The 15735-nt window shown below is 35.1% G+C and overlaps 1 protein-coding gene across 24 annotated transcripts in view; it reads left to right on the forward strand.

Moving 5' to 3' along the window:
* The window catches only part of TRIP12 (thyroid hormone receptor interactor 12), a 122191-nt gene that overhangs the window by 28695 nt on the left and 77761 nt on the right, over positions 1–15735 (forward strand). For 23 of the 24 annotated variants that reach the window (XM_081142983.1, XM_081142971.1, XM_081142973.1 and 20 more), the window contains exon 2: positions 2251–2397. In XM_081142983.1, the coding sequence (XP_080999109.1) occupies positions 2300–2397 (98 nt within the window). In that variant the 5' untranslated portion in view covers positions 2251–2299. Of the gene's footprint in view, positions 1–2250; positions 2398–10341; positions 10413–15735 lie in introns of those variants that run through there. The other variant, XM_081142966.1, reaches the window with a different exon arrangement.

Raw genomic sequence — 15735 nt, forward strand, 5'->3', positions numbered from 1 at the left:
AGCACTGAGATGGTGTTTGAAGTAGTAAAACTTCTTTGATGGATTCTGAAATAGACTGGCCTTTTATTTAATTCTTTAATGGGGTGTATGTAATTGTACTCTAGTGCAGTACAACTAAGAGCTCTTTTAAAATATGTTTTCAATTTCTTTACCCACAGAATCAGAATCTGAGGGCAGAGGCCAGGCATTTATATTTTGATAAAGCTTCCAGGTGGATATTTATAGTAACAACAATAGTAGTTAATATGTACTGAGCCCTTGCTATATTTTAGGCACTGTGTTAAGTGGTTTGCATGAATTTTCTCATTTAATGCCCACAGTTGCTCTATGAGGTTAAGTTCTTTATTCCTAGTTGATAGACTGAAGCACAGAAAAGTATATATAGGGGTGGGCAAAAATAGGTTTACAGTTCGTGTGGGGAAAAACATGCAGATTATAACTGTAAAATACAAGAATAAACTTTCACATACAACTGTAAACCTACTTTTGCCTGTGTATGTATACAAGGTCATACAACTTGCTGGTGCTGGAGTCAGGATTTGAACTCAGCTAGAGGCAGTTTGATTCCAGAGCTCTACCTTTGTAAATACTGTACTAGAGTGACCTACCTTGTTGCTTACAAAGGGTAAATAACAAAATGACTTCTTTTATCTCAAACTTCAGACCCCCCCTTTTTCTTTCTCAAAGGCAACCAATATTAACAGAATTTGTTTTGTGAATCCTTCCATCAATTTTCAATGTATAGACAACAAAAAGATCAGTATGCAGGCCTTTTTAATAAACACACTCACAGATGAGGCTTTTATACTGTTTTCCCCTAACATATCTTGGGAAGATCTTTCCATACCAATACATGTAAATTTAATCTTCTTTCTCTTTCTTAATGTTTGCATAGTACTTCCTCTTTTTTTCTTTCTGAACTTTATGACCCAAGCTTATTAAGTATATTAATTAATGATGTGCGTATGTGTGACAGAAAAAAGTCTTTCTACTGAATTGGGTCAACATGTAACTCAGAAGAAAACCCACTTTCCTGTTACAGTGCATGAAATCTCTTAAAATCTAAAAATAGATGTAGTTATGATTAGTTTGCATTCCCATCAGTGCATTCTGTTTGCACCAGTTTCTCTAATGTCATATGATCATTCTCTTCCCTCCCCAGTAAACAGAAATAATTAAGAGTCTACTGGGAGTCTGACTTGAGGCTTAAGAAAACTTGTGGCGCCCTAGTTGGTTTGGCACAGTGGTTAGAGGGTCAACCCACGGACTGAAGGGTCTCGGGTTCGATTCCAGTCAAGGGCACGTACCTTGATGTTTCTCTCTCCCTCCACCTCCCTTTCACTCTTTCTGTAAAGCAGTGGGGAAAATATCCTCTGATAAGGATTAAATAAGAAACAGAAAAGAAAAATTGTGACATTTGCTATATACAAATCATAATTCTGTGATGATAATATTGGCCTGTTTTTTCAGTTAAACTGATTTTGAGTATCAGCAGTTTTTCTATATACTGCTTCAATTTCTTACAGAAAGATGGAAAATTCAAATTAACAGCTGTGCTTTGAGCAAACTTGATACACTTATGAACTATGTTCACAATGTCTTGTTGCTAAAAACTCTGTGAGGTAGGTAATATATTGATTTTACAGAAGAGGCAGACAAAATCTGGAGATTAAGTTTCTTGTCCAAGGTCACAGCCAGCATAGTTGATATTGAAATCCAGGATATCTGGCACTGTTGCTCAATTTACTGTACTTGAGCTGCTTTCTCCTCATTTCTCCATTAAAATATGATAGTCTTATGGCTTCCTTTGTATTTATGATTTTTTATTCACAGCAGTACTGTGAAGTAGGCATGACATGTTATTTATTTTGTGGCTGAGGACTTTGAGGCCAGAGATTGGGGTTTGTACAAAGGTAGATTCCTTTTATACCTGCTCACAGGACTTGAGCCAAGGTGTTCTGACTTTAGATGCAGTGCCCTTTTCTACAGTGTTAAAAATGTGGAAGCAGACAAATTTCTACTTTTGCTCTGTTTTCTTTAAATTGTGAATTTTCTGGGTGTTTCATGAGAAATCTTAACTTTGTTCTGGACCTCATGCCTTGAATTTGGTATATTTCTGACATAACACTAATCAATCAGACTTAGTTTTTTATTGTTTACGTAAAATTTCCCCTTCATCTTTGGTGTCCCTTATTTCTTCTGTGTTGTACTATGTATAGCTGATATTTTTTTCTGTTTTTTTCCTTTTAGTGAATGGTAGTGTCTAGAAAGGGTATGTCCCTTCAAGAGAGAGGTGCCAATGTCCAACCGGCCTAATAACAATCCAGGGGGGTCACTGCGACGTTCACAGAGGAACACTGCCGGGGCCCAACCACAAGACGACTCGATAGGAGGAAGGTATGTATCAAATGGTATTGGAAACAGAGTTGGGAATAAAAGAAAATATTTTTTAAGACCTCATTATGAGGACCAAAATTTGAATGGTTCACTGCAAATGAGTAATTTTTTTCTAATTTTTCAGCCAAGAAACACAAATAAAACTGGAATTCAAAGCAGTTATTTAATCATTCCCAAATATGCCAGGCTCAAAATAATAGTTTTCAGCCTTGACAATATGAAAAATCTAATTTAAGGGTGGTTAGTATATGGATTGTCATGTTTTGTTTGCTTTTTCTCTTTCACTTCCCTAAACACATGCTCCAACACATCTTTCAACCCTTTGTGGTCCCTTTCTTTGTGTATGTCTTGACTTGATTTACTTTATTTAATGGATGCTTCATTTGTTTTAAGATCTTGAGTTTGATACCTAGCTTTTGAGTTTTTTTTCTCATTGTTTTCACAACATGGATGGTGACAGGCTGGTGGGGCAGTCTAACTTTGTTAGTGCATCAGTTCTCATCATTTTCTTAGTGGTCTGGTGTTCAGGTGTTCTCTGTATTTGTAGTGGTGGTTGTATAGGAGGTAGTGTGAAGAATCAGATGTGTCGTCTTGAATGTAAAATTCCTTATCTGATTTAGCCCGGGACTGTCATTTTGTATATAAGATACTCAGCACCTTACCTGCAAGGCCTTGTTCTCCAGTCCATGGAGTAATCATGTTTGGCTTGCAGTAAATAAAGGCTATATGCTAATATGATTACCCAATGCAACATTCTGAGGCATTACCATGTATGTAGTGTGTAGTAAATTATAAAAAATGTTTTTAAATGTTAAAATGCAAAGAATAAACTGAGACACATCTTCTTGACACCAGGCTATTTTAATGATTGAGCATGTGGACTTCGGACTAGTATAGCTTTGTATGCAATTTCTGCCTCTGCCATTAAATAGCTGTGTGTTCTTTGTTAAATCTTTCATTCAGAAAACCTCAATTTTTTAGTCCACACAGTGGGGATACCTATTTCATAGGGTTATAGGTTAACTTCAGTATTGTAGTCTTAGCACAATGCTTAATACAGAGTTGTGTTCTGAAATTGTTTTTTTGGTTTTTCAGATTCAGATTATTCTTTAGAGCAGCCACAGGTTATTTATCCTGTATCTTTTGATTAAATAATATCACTGCCCCATTATAAAAATGTTGCTTATTTATTTTAGAGAATTTGGAAAACAAAAAAGTGTAAAGAAAAACATAGCTCCACAATCCACTTATAATCACTGTTACACTGGCATATATCTCCTTAGTTTTGTTTACTGCATGTATGTGTGTGTATATATGTGTTTATCTGTGCTCATAAGTTAACTTGTATTTTTTGAACAACTGCAGTTCTGTAGACATTTATCCTCATGTTATGCTTGGAATTTTGCACATGACTGATAAACATTTTAGGCTGTCACACAGTACATTGCTTCTAAAATCCACAATGATGTTTTGGCACCATTATCTTTTCTACATACCAGTGTTATATAAAATTATTACCAGCCTGAAACAAATGGAAAGGGTTAATGCTAGTGATTAAGATGTGTTAGTTTACATAACAAAGTTGTAGTCGAGATAGAACTCAATTAGATTTATAGAATGACATATCTTTCACTGTAGTTCATGTGCTTTAATTATATATATGCTCAATTGTGAAGGAAAATTAAATTTTAAAATGTGTTTGGAATGTCAGAAAACATGCCAAAGAATATAAAGCAAAGTGTAATTAGGGTTTTTATAGCTTTAGCACCTCTCTTTCAATAATGTAGCCCCATTTCAGTTCTCACCATTTCAGCTTTTACATGTCTTCAAAAAACATTTCCCCACAAAAATAGTCCCCACAAAAATAGTACACAAAAGAGGGCCTGTTTACTTTTTAAAACCTATTGTCATATTGTCATGTGTCATTTCCAGTGTATTTTAAAATTTTTTAAAAACATGACTTTGAAAGTCTTTATGTTCAATTGTGTGGATATGCCATAATTTAGTAATAACTTTGAATATGTAGATTATTTTTATGTTGATAATATAATTATCAGGATATAGAAATTTAGATCTTTAGTCAAACATTTTATCAGTTTGTCTAACAATGCAAAATTAGAAGATATTTACTCAACTGAATTTCATTTTGCCTTCTTGATTCTTTTGCTCAAGATACAATCTCAGAACTGGAAGGGATTGACTTTTGAAGCCCCAGTAGAGTGTGCTCTACTGGCAGTTTTCCAACCTCTAAGAAACTGCTCATGATTTTGGGGAGAGGATTGGGATTAATTGGGGAAGCAAATACAACTATATCTTCAATCTCTTTAACTCCTGTAGCTTAGCTTTCCTAAGTAAAATGCTGTTATTGTGGCTTTTGTTTCCTAAAAACAGTGGACTTGGTCTTGTAAATATTTACCGTGATAGTGATTCAAAAATGGTAATAAATAGCATCTCGTACAATAGCACTGATGTGGAGTGTTTTAAACTATATTTTATACATATTCTTTCAATTGAGACTCACAGAAACTCTGTGCTAAGTATGTAATCCCTGTGTAATAAATGCAGTAGCTTGCTCAACTCCACCCAGTATGTAGAGTCAAGGACTTGATTCCCAACCTCTTCAGTGTAAAGTCAGTGATGCTTTTCATTATGCAAAACTGTTTTTACTGCGTAAGACCACTTAATTCATATGACGAAGGCCTTAGAGGAAGGTATGAAGAAATTCTAATTGAAGAGTATATTGGCTTATCCAGTTTAAAAGTTAGTAGCAGTTTTTCCCTGGTAGGATTTTTTAATTCATTTATTTTTGATCCACTCTATTCTCTTCCAAAGTTGCATTAAGTTGTCTTCTTTTCATAGCTTTCTTCCTGTGACCTCACCTGCCCTTCCCCCAAATCAAGGTCACTTACTTTTTAGAAGAGTTTTTTATCCTTAAGATAAAAGAAAGTTGGTTTTCTGGGATATAGTAATCTCCTGATTATTCCCTTTGCTCTTTTTCACCCATCCTTCCTCTTTCCGTAATTGAACTAGACATCTTACACCTCTTCTATTATTTTTTTCTTTTCCTTTTTTCCATAATTTTTTGGGCTATAGCTGATCTGTTCCTTTCTTTTCTGTTCTCTTTTTCTTCTTTAGGAAATCACTCCCTTCCACTGCTTCTCTGTTGGCTTGCTCTCAGGGATACTTCCTAGCCCTTTCCACTTCTAGTACAGGTATTTGTAGGCTCCTCCTCCCTCTTGGCCATGCAGTAGCCTTTTCATTATATCATGTGCTTTTTCTTGTTTTTCTCAAATGGCAGTGGTGGGATAGAATTCAATTTTATAGCAACTTTGGTTAAGATTGCTATAGTGGTAAGTTTCTTCTTCAATACTGAGTTTGTTATAAAAGCACAGCATGTTGAGAACAGAAAATTGAGAAGCTTCAGGAAAATTAAGAAAATAAAATAAATTTAATTTGACCACCCAGAGATAACCGTGGTTAATATTTCTACTCTTATTTATTTATTCCTTCTTATTTAATTTATTGAGGTGACACTGGTTAACAAAATTATACAGGTTTCAGGTGTCTATTTTTACTCCATGCTTTTCTTTGATATGAAAGCCCATGATTTAAATTTGGGCCTCTGGTTTCCCTCCCAATTTTTTTGCTGTAAAAAACATTGCGATGCCTATTGCATTTGACTATGGCTCTGATTTTATCAAGTTAAATTCCATAAATGGGTTTACAGGACCTAAGGGTGTGAATATTCTGAAGACTTAACAAATTGCTAACTTTTCTTTCACAAAGATCAAATTGCTTTATCTTTTTTGGACCAATTTATAATTCTACTAATTCGTGAGTGTGCCTATTTCTCCATATCCTAGTCAGAACAGCATGCCATTTTTAATAAAAGTTTGTGGAAAACAGGATTCTTTTGGTTAAAGCTCTCATTTCCTTGGTTACTATAGAGTTGAAGATCTTCCCACATATTGGCCATTTTTACTTATATTATGAGTTGTCTGTTACTGTCCTTTGTCTGTTTTAATTAGGAGATGCTACTTGTTCTTTCCTTAGAGCCCTTTATGGAAAGGGTATCAACCTAGTGACATGAGCAAATAATTTTGCTAATTTTATTACTTATTATGCTTTAATTTATAGAAGTTTTAACAATTAGGTAATCAAGTCTGTCAACTCTTTGTTTCTTAACTTCCTTTGCTTTCTCCATCCCAAAAGTAAAATTTTCTTCTCAGTTCTGTTATGGTTCATTTTTACATTTTATTGTAATTTGTCAAATTTTTTAATGGTGTGAGGCAATGATTGAATCTAATCTACCCCACATCCCCACCCCCATTAAAAAATTTATAAATTTTTAATAATTATTACTGAGTAAAAACTCAGTTATAAGATCTGTAAGTTATAGCTTTATGTTAATATTATCAGAGCAGTGATACTTTTAGCTGGCATTAATTATACAGAAATAAATAGATTTGTTTTGCTTCAAAAACTGTTTCGAAGGTATGGGATACAGAAAAACACAAAAAGAAAATTATCATCCAGAGATAAGTCTGTGTTAACTTTTTGATTTTTATCTCTTGAAAATACAATTTAGCATGTAGGTGATTACACTTTAAACATAGTTTTGGATTCTGATTTTTTTCAAAAATGAGCGTTCTAACATAAACATTTTCTCATGTGCATTTTTTTGGTTAATTGTTTACAAATGATCATGTGATTTACTCATTCAGAATACAATATTTTCCATGATTACTTTTCAGTTTTTGGATAGGATGGTTGCAGTGGGAAAAGTTTTTGCTTATGCTTAAATGTTTATATTTCAGGTATCTCTTAAGGATAGATTCCCTGAAGTAAAATTTCTTTTGTCAAAGGGAGTTTTTTTTTTATGGTCAACTTGCTTCACATAAATTTTTTCTTTTAATTTACTGTCAGGAAAAAGAATGCTTTTTCTCACCATTCTATTTGTGTTATCTCCATATTGCATAGTCCTGCTAATTTGATAAGGAAAAATTGCAGTAAACTTATTTTATTGATGCTTCCATAGAAGTGATGTTAAACTTTGGGAAAATAAGTTTAAGGAGTGAGATCGTAGAGAGAATACTTTTTGATGCATATGTACTACTAGTTTGCAAATGTTAATCTCCTTTTGTACCAGTTACAGGTGAACTGACCTTTAAATTTGTTCAGCAGATAGGAGCCCCTCTTCTTTTAACAGTAACCTTTATGTGGAATGATCCCACCTCAGTTCTTCACTGAATTCATTTCGAATGGCAGTTACTCTCTTTTTCACCATGACCTTACTCTGCTCCTGGCTACTCACTGCCTACCTTTTGGCTAGAGCTGGAAGAATCTATTGTCCATCTTTCTGAGCTCAGTGATGGGACTGGGATGATCACATGATCCAAGGTGGGAAAAACTGGAAGCTTTTCCCATTCTGGTAGCAAAGGGAAGATGTGAATCTGAAGTAGCCCAACTACATGTCTCCTTCCTTATGGAAGAAGGTGGACAGGCAGAGAAAAGCAGATCTACTAGAGAGTATGTTTGTATTATGTTCTAACAAGTTTTAGTTCCTTAGTTCTTCAGAGCTGTGTTGACTCTTACCTTCTGTAGGATTATTTAGCCGTTTTGATTCTAGAGATATGCATGCATTATTTTTTTGTTGTTTTATGCATTATTTTAATAAAGCCTCTTTTGGCTTTAAGAGTTGAGTCTTTGCTTAATGTAATACAGACCCAGTATAAGATTGTATTTATTTGTGGAACACCATGCTAGTAAGCACTGTGCTAGATGGCAGTTACAAAATGAGAGTAGAATAGCCTTTGTTACAAGCAGTTTCAACTAGGAGGGGAAATGGTCATGCTGGTGATTATTAGAATCAGGTGAGAAACATTTCCAGGCGGTGACCTCATTTATCTGGGCTCTAAAGGCGAAAGGAGCAGTTGCGAAGCAGGTGGTACATGTCAGCCATATTCTTCTACTTCATGTGTGGAATCGTTCGTTACTTCCAGGGTTTGGATTTTATTACTCACTTTTCTGTGTCACTTATTGTTTTCATTATAAGCAGTATGTGTTCAATACCTACTAGCGTGGGGTAGAAATAAGGAGATTTATTTCTGAGGCATTTCTAGGCACAGAAATGTAATTTTTCTTTTGCTGAAAGTCATGAAAAGGTGGTTAGCATGGAGGAGAACCTAAGGCGTGGTTTAAATGGGCTGTGTAACAGGTGCACTAGATTATGGTATAGTGAAGAACAGCTCCTAATATAACAGTCTAGCCACTTGAAAACTTGTCTATCCTGGATCAACTTCAGACACTCTGCTCCATGTTTGCATGTTTATGTGTTCAGGTATCATCGCTGTGACAAGATAATACGGCAAATTTGCCTGTGGCTTTCCAAGGCTTCCCTTAGAAGTGATGTACTTCCACTCACACTCCCTTGACCTTAGCAAGTTACATGGCTGCACATAACTTCCAAGTGGTTTAGCAAGTGCTATTATACCTTGTGTCTGGAAAGAAGAGAAAATATTTGTAAATAGCACTTTATAGCCATCACAGGCTGTTCACACATCATTTTAAAATTCCTTTTCCATATCTACAACAGACCATTTGTTTCCCTAAATGCGTATTTCTCTTCCTTCTCCTGCTTGACTAAGCAGTGTGGGAGCCTTTCATATTCTTTTTTGTGTTCTTTCTGTCCCTTTTTTTATCCTGACCTTTGCTCAGTCAGATGGAAGGTCATGCTTCATCATCTTTGGAAGGAGTAGAATGTAAGGGGAGACTTAGTGATAGACAAATAACTTCATTGTTACTAATGACTAAATTGAAATCACTTTTAAAAACAATTTACATACTAGAGTTGGTCAGGTAACTTGGGCCGGGGTCCTTTCAGCATTGGTGTATCTTACTGCTGTAATTATACACTTTGAGTTTTAGCTGCAGAGCCATGTGTGCACACATTCTTTAATTTTTAGCACTGCCTAGGTAATGCTGAGAAGGCTACTCCATCCCATCAGGCCTTGGGTCTGGGAGGCAAGATTTATAGCATTGTGTTAATAGTGCGTGGTCTAAGGAGGAACAGAGATTACTTTTTTCTAGTTGGAAGTTGAGCACATTAGATTCTTAATAGTATCCATATTAAATTCTTTCCTGGATCAACAGAGTAATATTTTATGTTTTATAATTTTCTTTGCAGCATATATTTCTTGCTATAATCATCAGTGAAATTTTGTCCAAAAGTCACATCATAAGCATATTGGAAACCTATAAGATGTCAGCTCCCATAAATTATTTCATATCATTAACTGTGGATTTGCTCTGATTCTTCTTTTGCTCAATATTGAGGGAATCTGATGTTCTACACCACTTTTTACAAGTGCTCTCTCAGTCAAAATGCTTTCCTAGATATGTATTAGTATGACTAAAAAATGAATATATACAAATGCTTCTTCAGTAATTGAACAGCAAGTTTTAATATCACATATGGAAAGCTATTTTTTAATGTAATACAGAAAGCAAAAGAAAGCAGGTGGGCTGCTTTTTAGAAGATTAAAAGAAAATGTGGTGTTTTCTTCCATTTTTCCCATTTATTAACTCCCAAAGCCTTAAGCCATTTATATTGACCTATATACAATTAGGGGCAGAAATACCAGCATGGATAGGAAAAATTTAATAACTATAGAGGCAGGCCTTTAGCTTTGACAACTGAGCCCCTAGATGTAGTTGCAGTGTTTCAGATTTGGGGAGTCGGGAGTATTGGCTCAATCTTACTTTCCTGTCTAGGGGCTATGTGATTTTTGGTGGGAGGGTGACTCATTTTCTACACCTTTAAAATGGAATTCACAGTAGGGGGCGTGCAGGCGGCCGCTGATCCCATGTTTTTTCTTTATGTATTTTTGTTAATCTTCACCTGAGGATATTTTTTTCCATTGCTTTTCATAGAGTGAAGGGGGGGGGGGAGACATTAATTGGCTGCCCTCCCACATGCTCCCCAGACCAGAGGTGGGAGTGAACCCGCAACCCAGGTACGTGCCCTTGACCTGGAATTGAACCGGCCACCCTTCGTTGCACAGTCCCAATGGGCTTGATGTTTCTCTCTTATGTCAGTGTTTCTCGGAACTAAAAAATCCCATATAAAAATGCAAATATATACCTGCCAATATATACCTGTCTTGGGTGTCCTTTGAGAATTAAGTTGCATAATGTCTTTAAAGAATAAATATAATGCTTATTACATAATTACACCTTTAAAAGTATTCTGTTGTCCTCTTAATAAGTTTTTAACCAGGTGTTTATAAAAGGCAGTGTAGTTCATTAGTATCGCATCACTAATCTATCACAAATCACTAACTTACTTTTGATTACATTGGTGTCTATACTCCTCACCAAATTACTTTATTTGTGAAGTGAGAAAAAGTTAATTGAGCTGTAAGTTTCTCTTTAGGGGTTCGTCTCTTCCCATGGTTTTGATTACATTCAGTCCCTCTGCCTTTTTTCTTTACACACTATTATAAGCTTTGTTGTTTACTCACCCATTCTCAGTGTCATTGAAGATACAAAATTTTTGCTCTTGGCTAATTGTTTGTAACCCTGTCAATCTGTTATTGCAAACTGTTGTTAAGGACAAAATCTAGGTCCTTCCATGAGCCGTTTAGACCCTTCCTTGCCTTTCCTTTCAACCTGGTTTCCTACTTTGTCTCTGTGCTCAGGGAAGTTCGTATTATTTACCAGGCCATATGGGTTTCATAATTTTCTGCCTCTACCTTTGCCTATTGTGCTTTTGACCAGAATGCTCTTTTTCCTCAGCTCTTTTCATCTTGCAGGGTGTAGTCTAAATGCCATATGGCCTGTAAAGCTTCTATTTTCTTGCTAAAAGTGGTTTTTCCCTTTGTTGGGAACTTGATTGCAGTTGCTAGATCACTTTGTTTTATAACTCTGACCTCTTTGAGTACAGGGACCAGACTGTGTGTCATTCATATTTGTATGCCCTGTCATAACTTGATATATTTGAGTTGGCAAACCTAATTAATCTGTTGAAATGAATAGTTTGGTACAGTTTACTCTATCAGTTTCATAGCTCCTATTCTATCATGCATATCATATAATGTATTTTGATGCCCCTTTAGTATCTTGAATGAAGAAATATATCAAATGTCTGCCTTCACAGTTTAGAATCATCAACATAATGTACAGGAATTTTACAAGGGTACAGATAAAAAAGCAAAAAGAAAGCAAGTGATAACAAAACATTACCTCAGCAGGTAGATTCTCGATGACACTATTCAGATGCTGCATCTATATTTGAATTTATTGAATGTGACAGCTACAGCAACAGACTTAAATGCCATATGCAGCATTTTCATTGTAGACTTTTTCAAAATGATGCATGACTTGGTAAAGCTGTAAAACACAAATAAAATCTTTTGTTGATGCCTATGCCTTCCTGGACAATTTAATGTATATAAAAGCCATGTAAAAACAAATCTGAGGAATTATAAGCATATTTTTCACATGTCACAGCCAGATTTCAAATTTTTTCATGAGATCTTCATATATTACCAATGCTATTTGAAATGTATGGGTGGTGGGATGGTTTTTCATTGTGTTTGTTCTGTATATTTTATGAAATCTACCTTTAGTTCAAACCTGCTAAATATCAGTAGCAATTTTGTTTCCCAGCATATGTTTTCAAAATGCTCCCTAGAGGAGAAACCACTGATGTTTAGAAACACTGCTTTGTAAGATAAATAAGGACTTCTTTACTTTATATGACAATCGTTTGGACTAGCATTTTGACATAAATAAACACAGGAACTTTGGTGAGGCCAGTCAGCTTCTGTTTTGTTTTTTGTTGAAAGTGGTTGAAATGAACTTTCCATGTTGATTACGGAAAATCAGTGGCTTACTTATAACATGCATTTTATAGTATCCTAAAGCACTTAATTTTTGAAAGACAAAACTATAGTGTTATAATTGTACATAATAATAGCATAAAAATGTGTGTACATCTTTATATACATAAAACAAATGTGAAGGTGTAATTAAGCCCCAAATCACTTATATTTGGTAATATGTACATGTATTTGAGTTGTGAATATGTCTGGAATAGAAGTTAATTTCAAAACCATTTAAGACTTGTAATATAAGGAATTCACTAGCTATTTGTAACTAGCCACTTTTCTCATTTTGTCTAACATTAAGATAAGAATGTGCTCTTCTTTTTAAAATCCTCACTCAAGGATATGTTTTAATTTATATTTTGTGTGAGAGACAGAGAGATAGATCGATTGCCTTTTGTATGTGCCTCGACCAGGGATTGTACCCACAACCTAGGTATGTGCCCTTGACTAGGAATCAAACCCGCAGCCGTTTGGTCCATGGGACAATGCTCCAGCCATCTGAGCCGCCCAGCCAGGGCAAGAATGTGCTGTTTGATACAAGGTTTTGGCCTCTTTTTAGGTGTCCTCTGAATTAGAGATGGTTTTTAATAGCTTCAACTACCAAATATTTTACTAAATACCTATAAAAATAAATTAAAATATTTAAAAGGGACAGTCACTATGATTTGCCTAAAAGTGACCCAGAGACATTTGAGACTTGCTCTCAAGTTAATCTTGAAAGCATATAAAGCAGAGTTGATGATTGTCTGTTCTGTTGCAATATGGGTTTCTTAAATGTGAGTGAGCGCACATACACTTGGCAAATAGGAAAATGCTGTCCATATAACGTGGAAGTACTGTTCATAGGCAGCTTTCCCTAGTGTTAATATATGAATTGAAAATGGGTATAGGCCTTTGAATTAAAGAAAAAGATTTGGCAATAATCTATGAAGATCTTATGAAAAATCTTGCAGAAATGACTTGAAGAAATCATTTAGTGCAAAAAATAGCTAGTTTAGTGACTTCCAGAACCACAAAATTTTGCACTATGTTCACTTTCAGAAAGCTCAAAACCATTTACTCCTGTATTTGTAAAGAAAGAAAATGTCAAAAAGGAAAGTCTCCCTGGAAATGTATTTTTAATTCTGTTGAAGCTGGTCTTGAAAGAAAATGTCTTTAGAAGTTTACATTTATAGGAGAAGGTACAAAAATAAGACTCCGACGAGTAGATTAACTGTGATTATTAGTGCAAATGTTTGTGAGATTTAATCTTTTATTAAAATTGATGATGTTTTTGTTAGGACTTATAAAAATAACATAGGTTTGAGTATTCTGTGCTCAATCTTATTTTTACCATTAGCCCAGTTATTTTTAGTAGGTGATTTTTCAGAACTTGAGTTTTTTCAGGAACACCCATGATAGGATATAGAAGCTCCTGAACCACACACACCCACACCCATCCACCCACCTGTCCTTGGGCTATAATTTACTAAACGGGACTAATTCTTGTGTTACTTAAAAGAGTTTGTCATGAATTTTACTGTGCTATTCTTGCAAATTTGATTCATAGTGGATATAAATTTTACTTGATCTTAAACAGATTATACCTTTTAATAAAAACGTTGAGCATTAAGATTGATAAATGATGGAGTTGGTAAAATGAGCTAAAAGGAGGCATCAAGGTTTGTTTAGTGCTGAATTCATACTGTGATATTGTAATTGGCTATTCTAGAAGGGGGTATTACTATTTTATGGAGATTTACTGTGAAGTATTTTGAGCATTAATAATTTATAAATGAGTATAATCAAATAGAGCCCCATTTTGGGAGGCTCCATATTGTTACTTTAAGGTACCATCTGGTTGCCTCCGCCTGTTGTGATGAGCCAAGGATTGGAAAACTATCACCCATGGGCCAAATCCCAGCCTACTGTCTGTTTATAAATAAATTTGAGTGGAATATGCCATGCCTATTTATTTGTGTATTGTTTATACCTTTTTTTTGACGCATAGTATCTCCCACAAAGCTGAAAGTATTTACTGTGCTTTAAAGAAAATGTATTAAGACCTTGCTAGCCCTCTGGTATGGCTCAGTGGTTGAGCTCGATCTATGATCCAGGAGATCGCTGTTCGATTCCCAGTCAGGGCACATGCCTGAGTTGTGGGCTCGATCCCTAGCAGGGGTTGTACAGGAGGCAGTCGATCAATGACTCTCTCATCACCGATGTTTCTCTCTCTCCCTCACGCTTCCTCTCTCTGAAAGCAATAAAGATATATTTTAAAAAAAGACCGTAAGACCATGCTAAACAATAGGCAGTACCGTAATCATCAGTATTTTATAATATTGTAAGATAATATTTTTAACCATTCCTCAGAATGTCACACTAAAATAATTTTAGAAAAGGTAGAATCAGATCAGTGAGGGCATAATTGGATTTTTAGCCACTTTTATGATCCTCAGTTTCTAAGATGATTGGATATTGTTAACTTTTTGGCACTCTGACGTTGTGAGTTTACTTACTAAATTCTTTAGTTCATTGAAGGTGTTCCTAAGAACATGAAAAATGTAGAAGTAGATTTGGGTGACTATGAAAAGTTAGATGTGTTTCAAGACCAGAGAACAATTTATTTGAGTTTAGGAGACAGGGACTGCTGCCTCTGCAGAGGAATCACCATTAGGCTGATGCTGGTCAATTTCTGTTGACAAAGAAAATGGATATTATTATTTTTGAGATATACTAGGGATACACTATGACATTTTTAATATGTTTTTATTGATTTCAGAGAGAGGAAGGGGAGGGAAAGAGATAGAAACATCAGTGATGAGAAAGAGTCATTGATCGGCTGCCTCCTGCAGACTCTGTACTGGAGATTGAGCCCACAACCTGAGCATGTGCCCTTACCAGGAATCAAACCATGACCGCCTGGTTCATAGGTCAACGTTCAACCACTGAACCATGCTGGCCGGGCTCCTTGACTAGCTGACTCTTGTACATGCCCAGACTGGGAATCGAACCTGCAATCTTGATGTATCAGGATGACGATCTACCCAACTGAGCTAGCAGGCCAGGGCGATATTGTGTTTTTTTAAATATGATTTTTAAATTATAAAAAAAGTGTCAAGGAATATTGTCAGTTTTATAATTGAAGTAGAAATTGTGATTTAATTAAATTGATTTAATTAAAACTATGAAAATAAGAAACTATGAAAATAAGAATGTGGAGAATCTGAATGACATATTGTTCTATGGATATTAAATTGTATACCCTGAATAAGGAACATCCTACCCTCACTTTAAAAAAATAACTATGAAGTGATTTGACAATTTTCTCAGTCTCAGTTCTTAAAAAAAAAAAATACTCCTCTCAGGAATGTTGTTAGAAATATAATAAAAAAACAAAAGCAATTCCTAGAAGTAAAATCTCTCTCATAAGAAACTCATAGGATAAAGCAAAGTTTCAGTTTGCAGT

This window comes from Miniopterus schreibersii, assembly GCF_964146895.1.
Source record: "Miniopterus schreibersii genome assembly, chromosome: 7".
NCBI classification, from domain to species: Eukaryota; Metazoa; Chordata; class Mammalia; order Chiroptera; family Miniopteridae; genus Miniopterus; species Miniopterus schreibersii.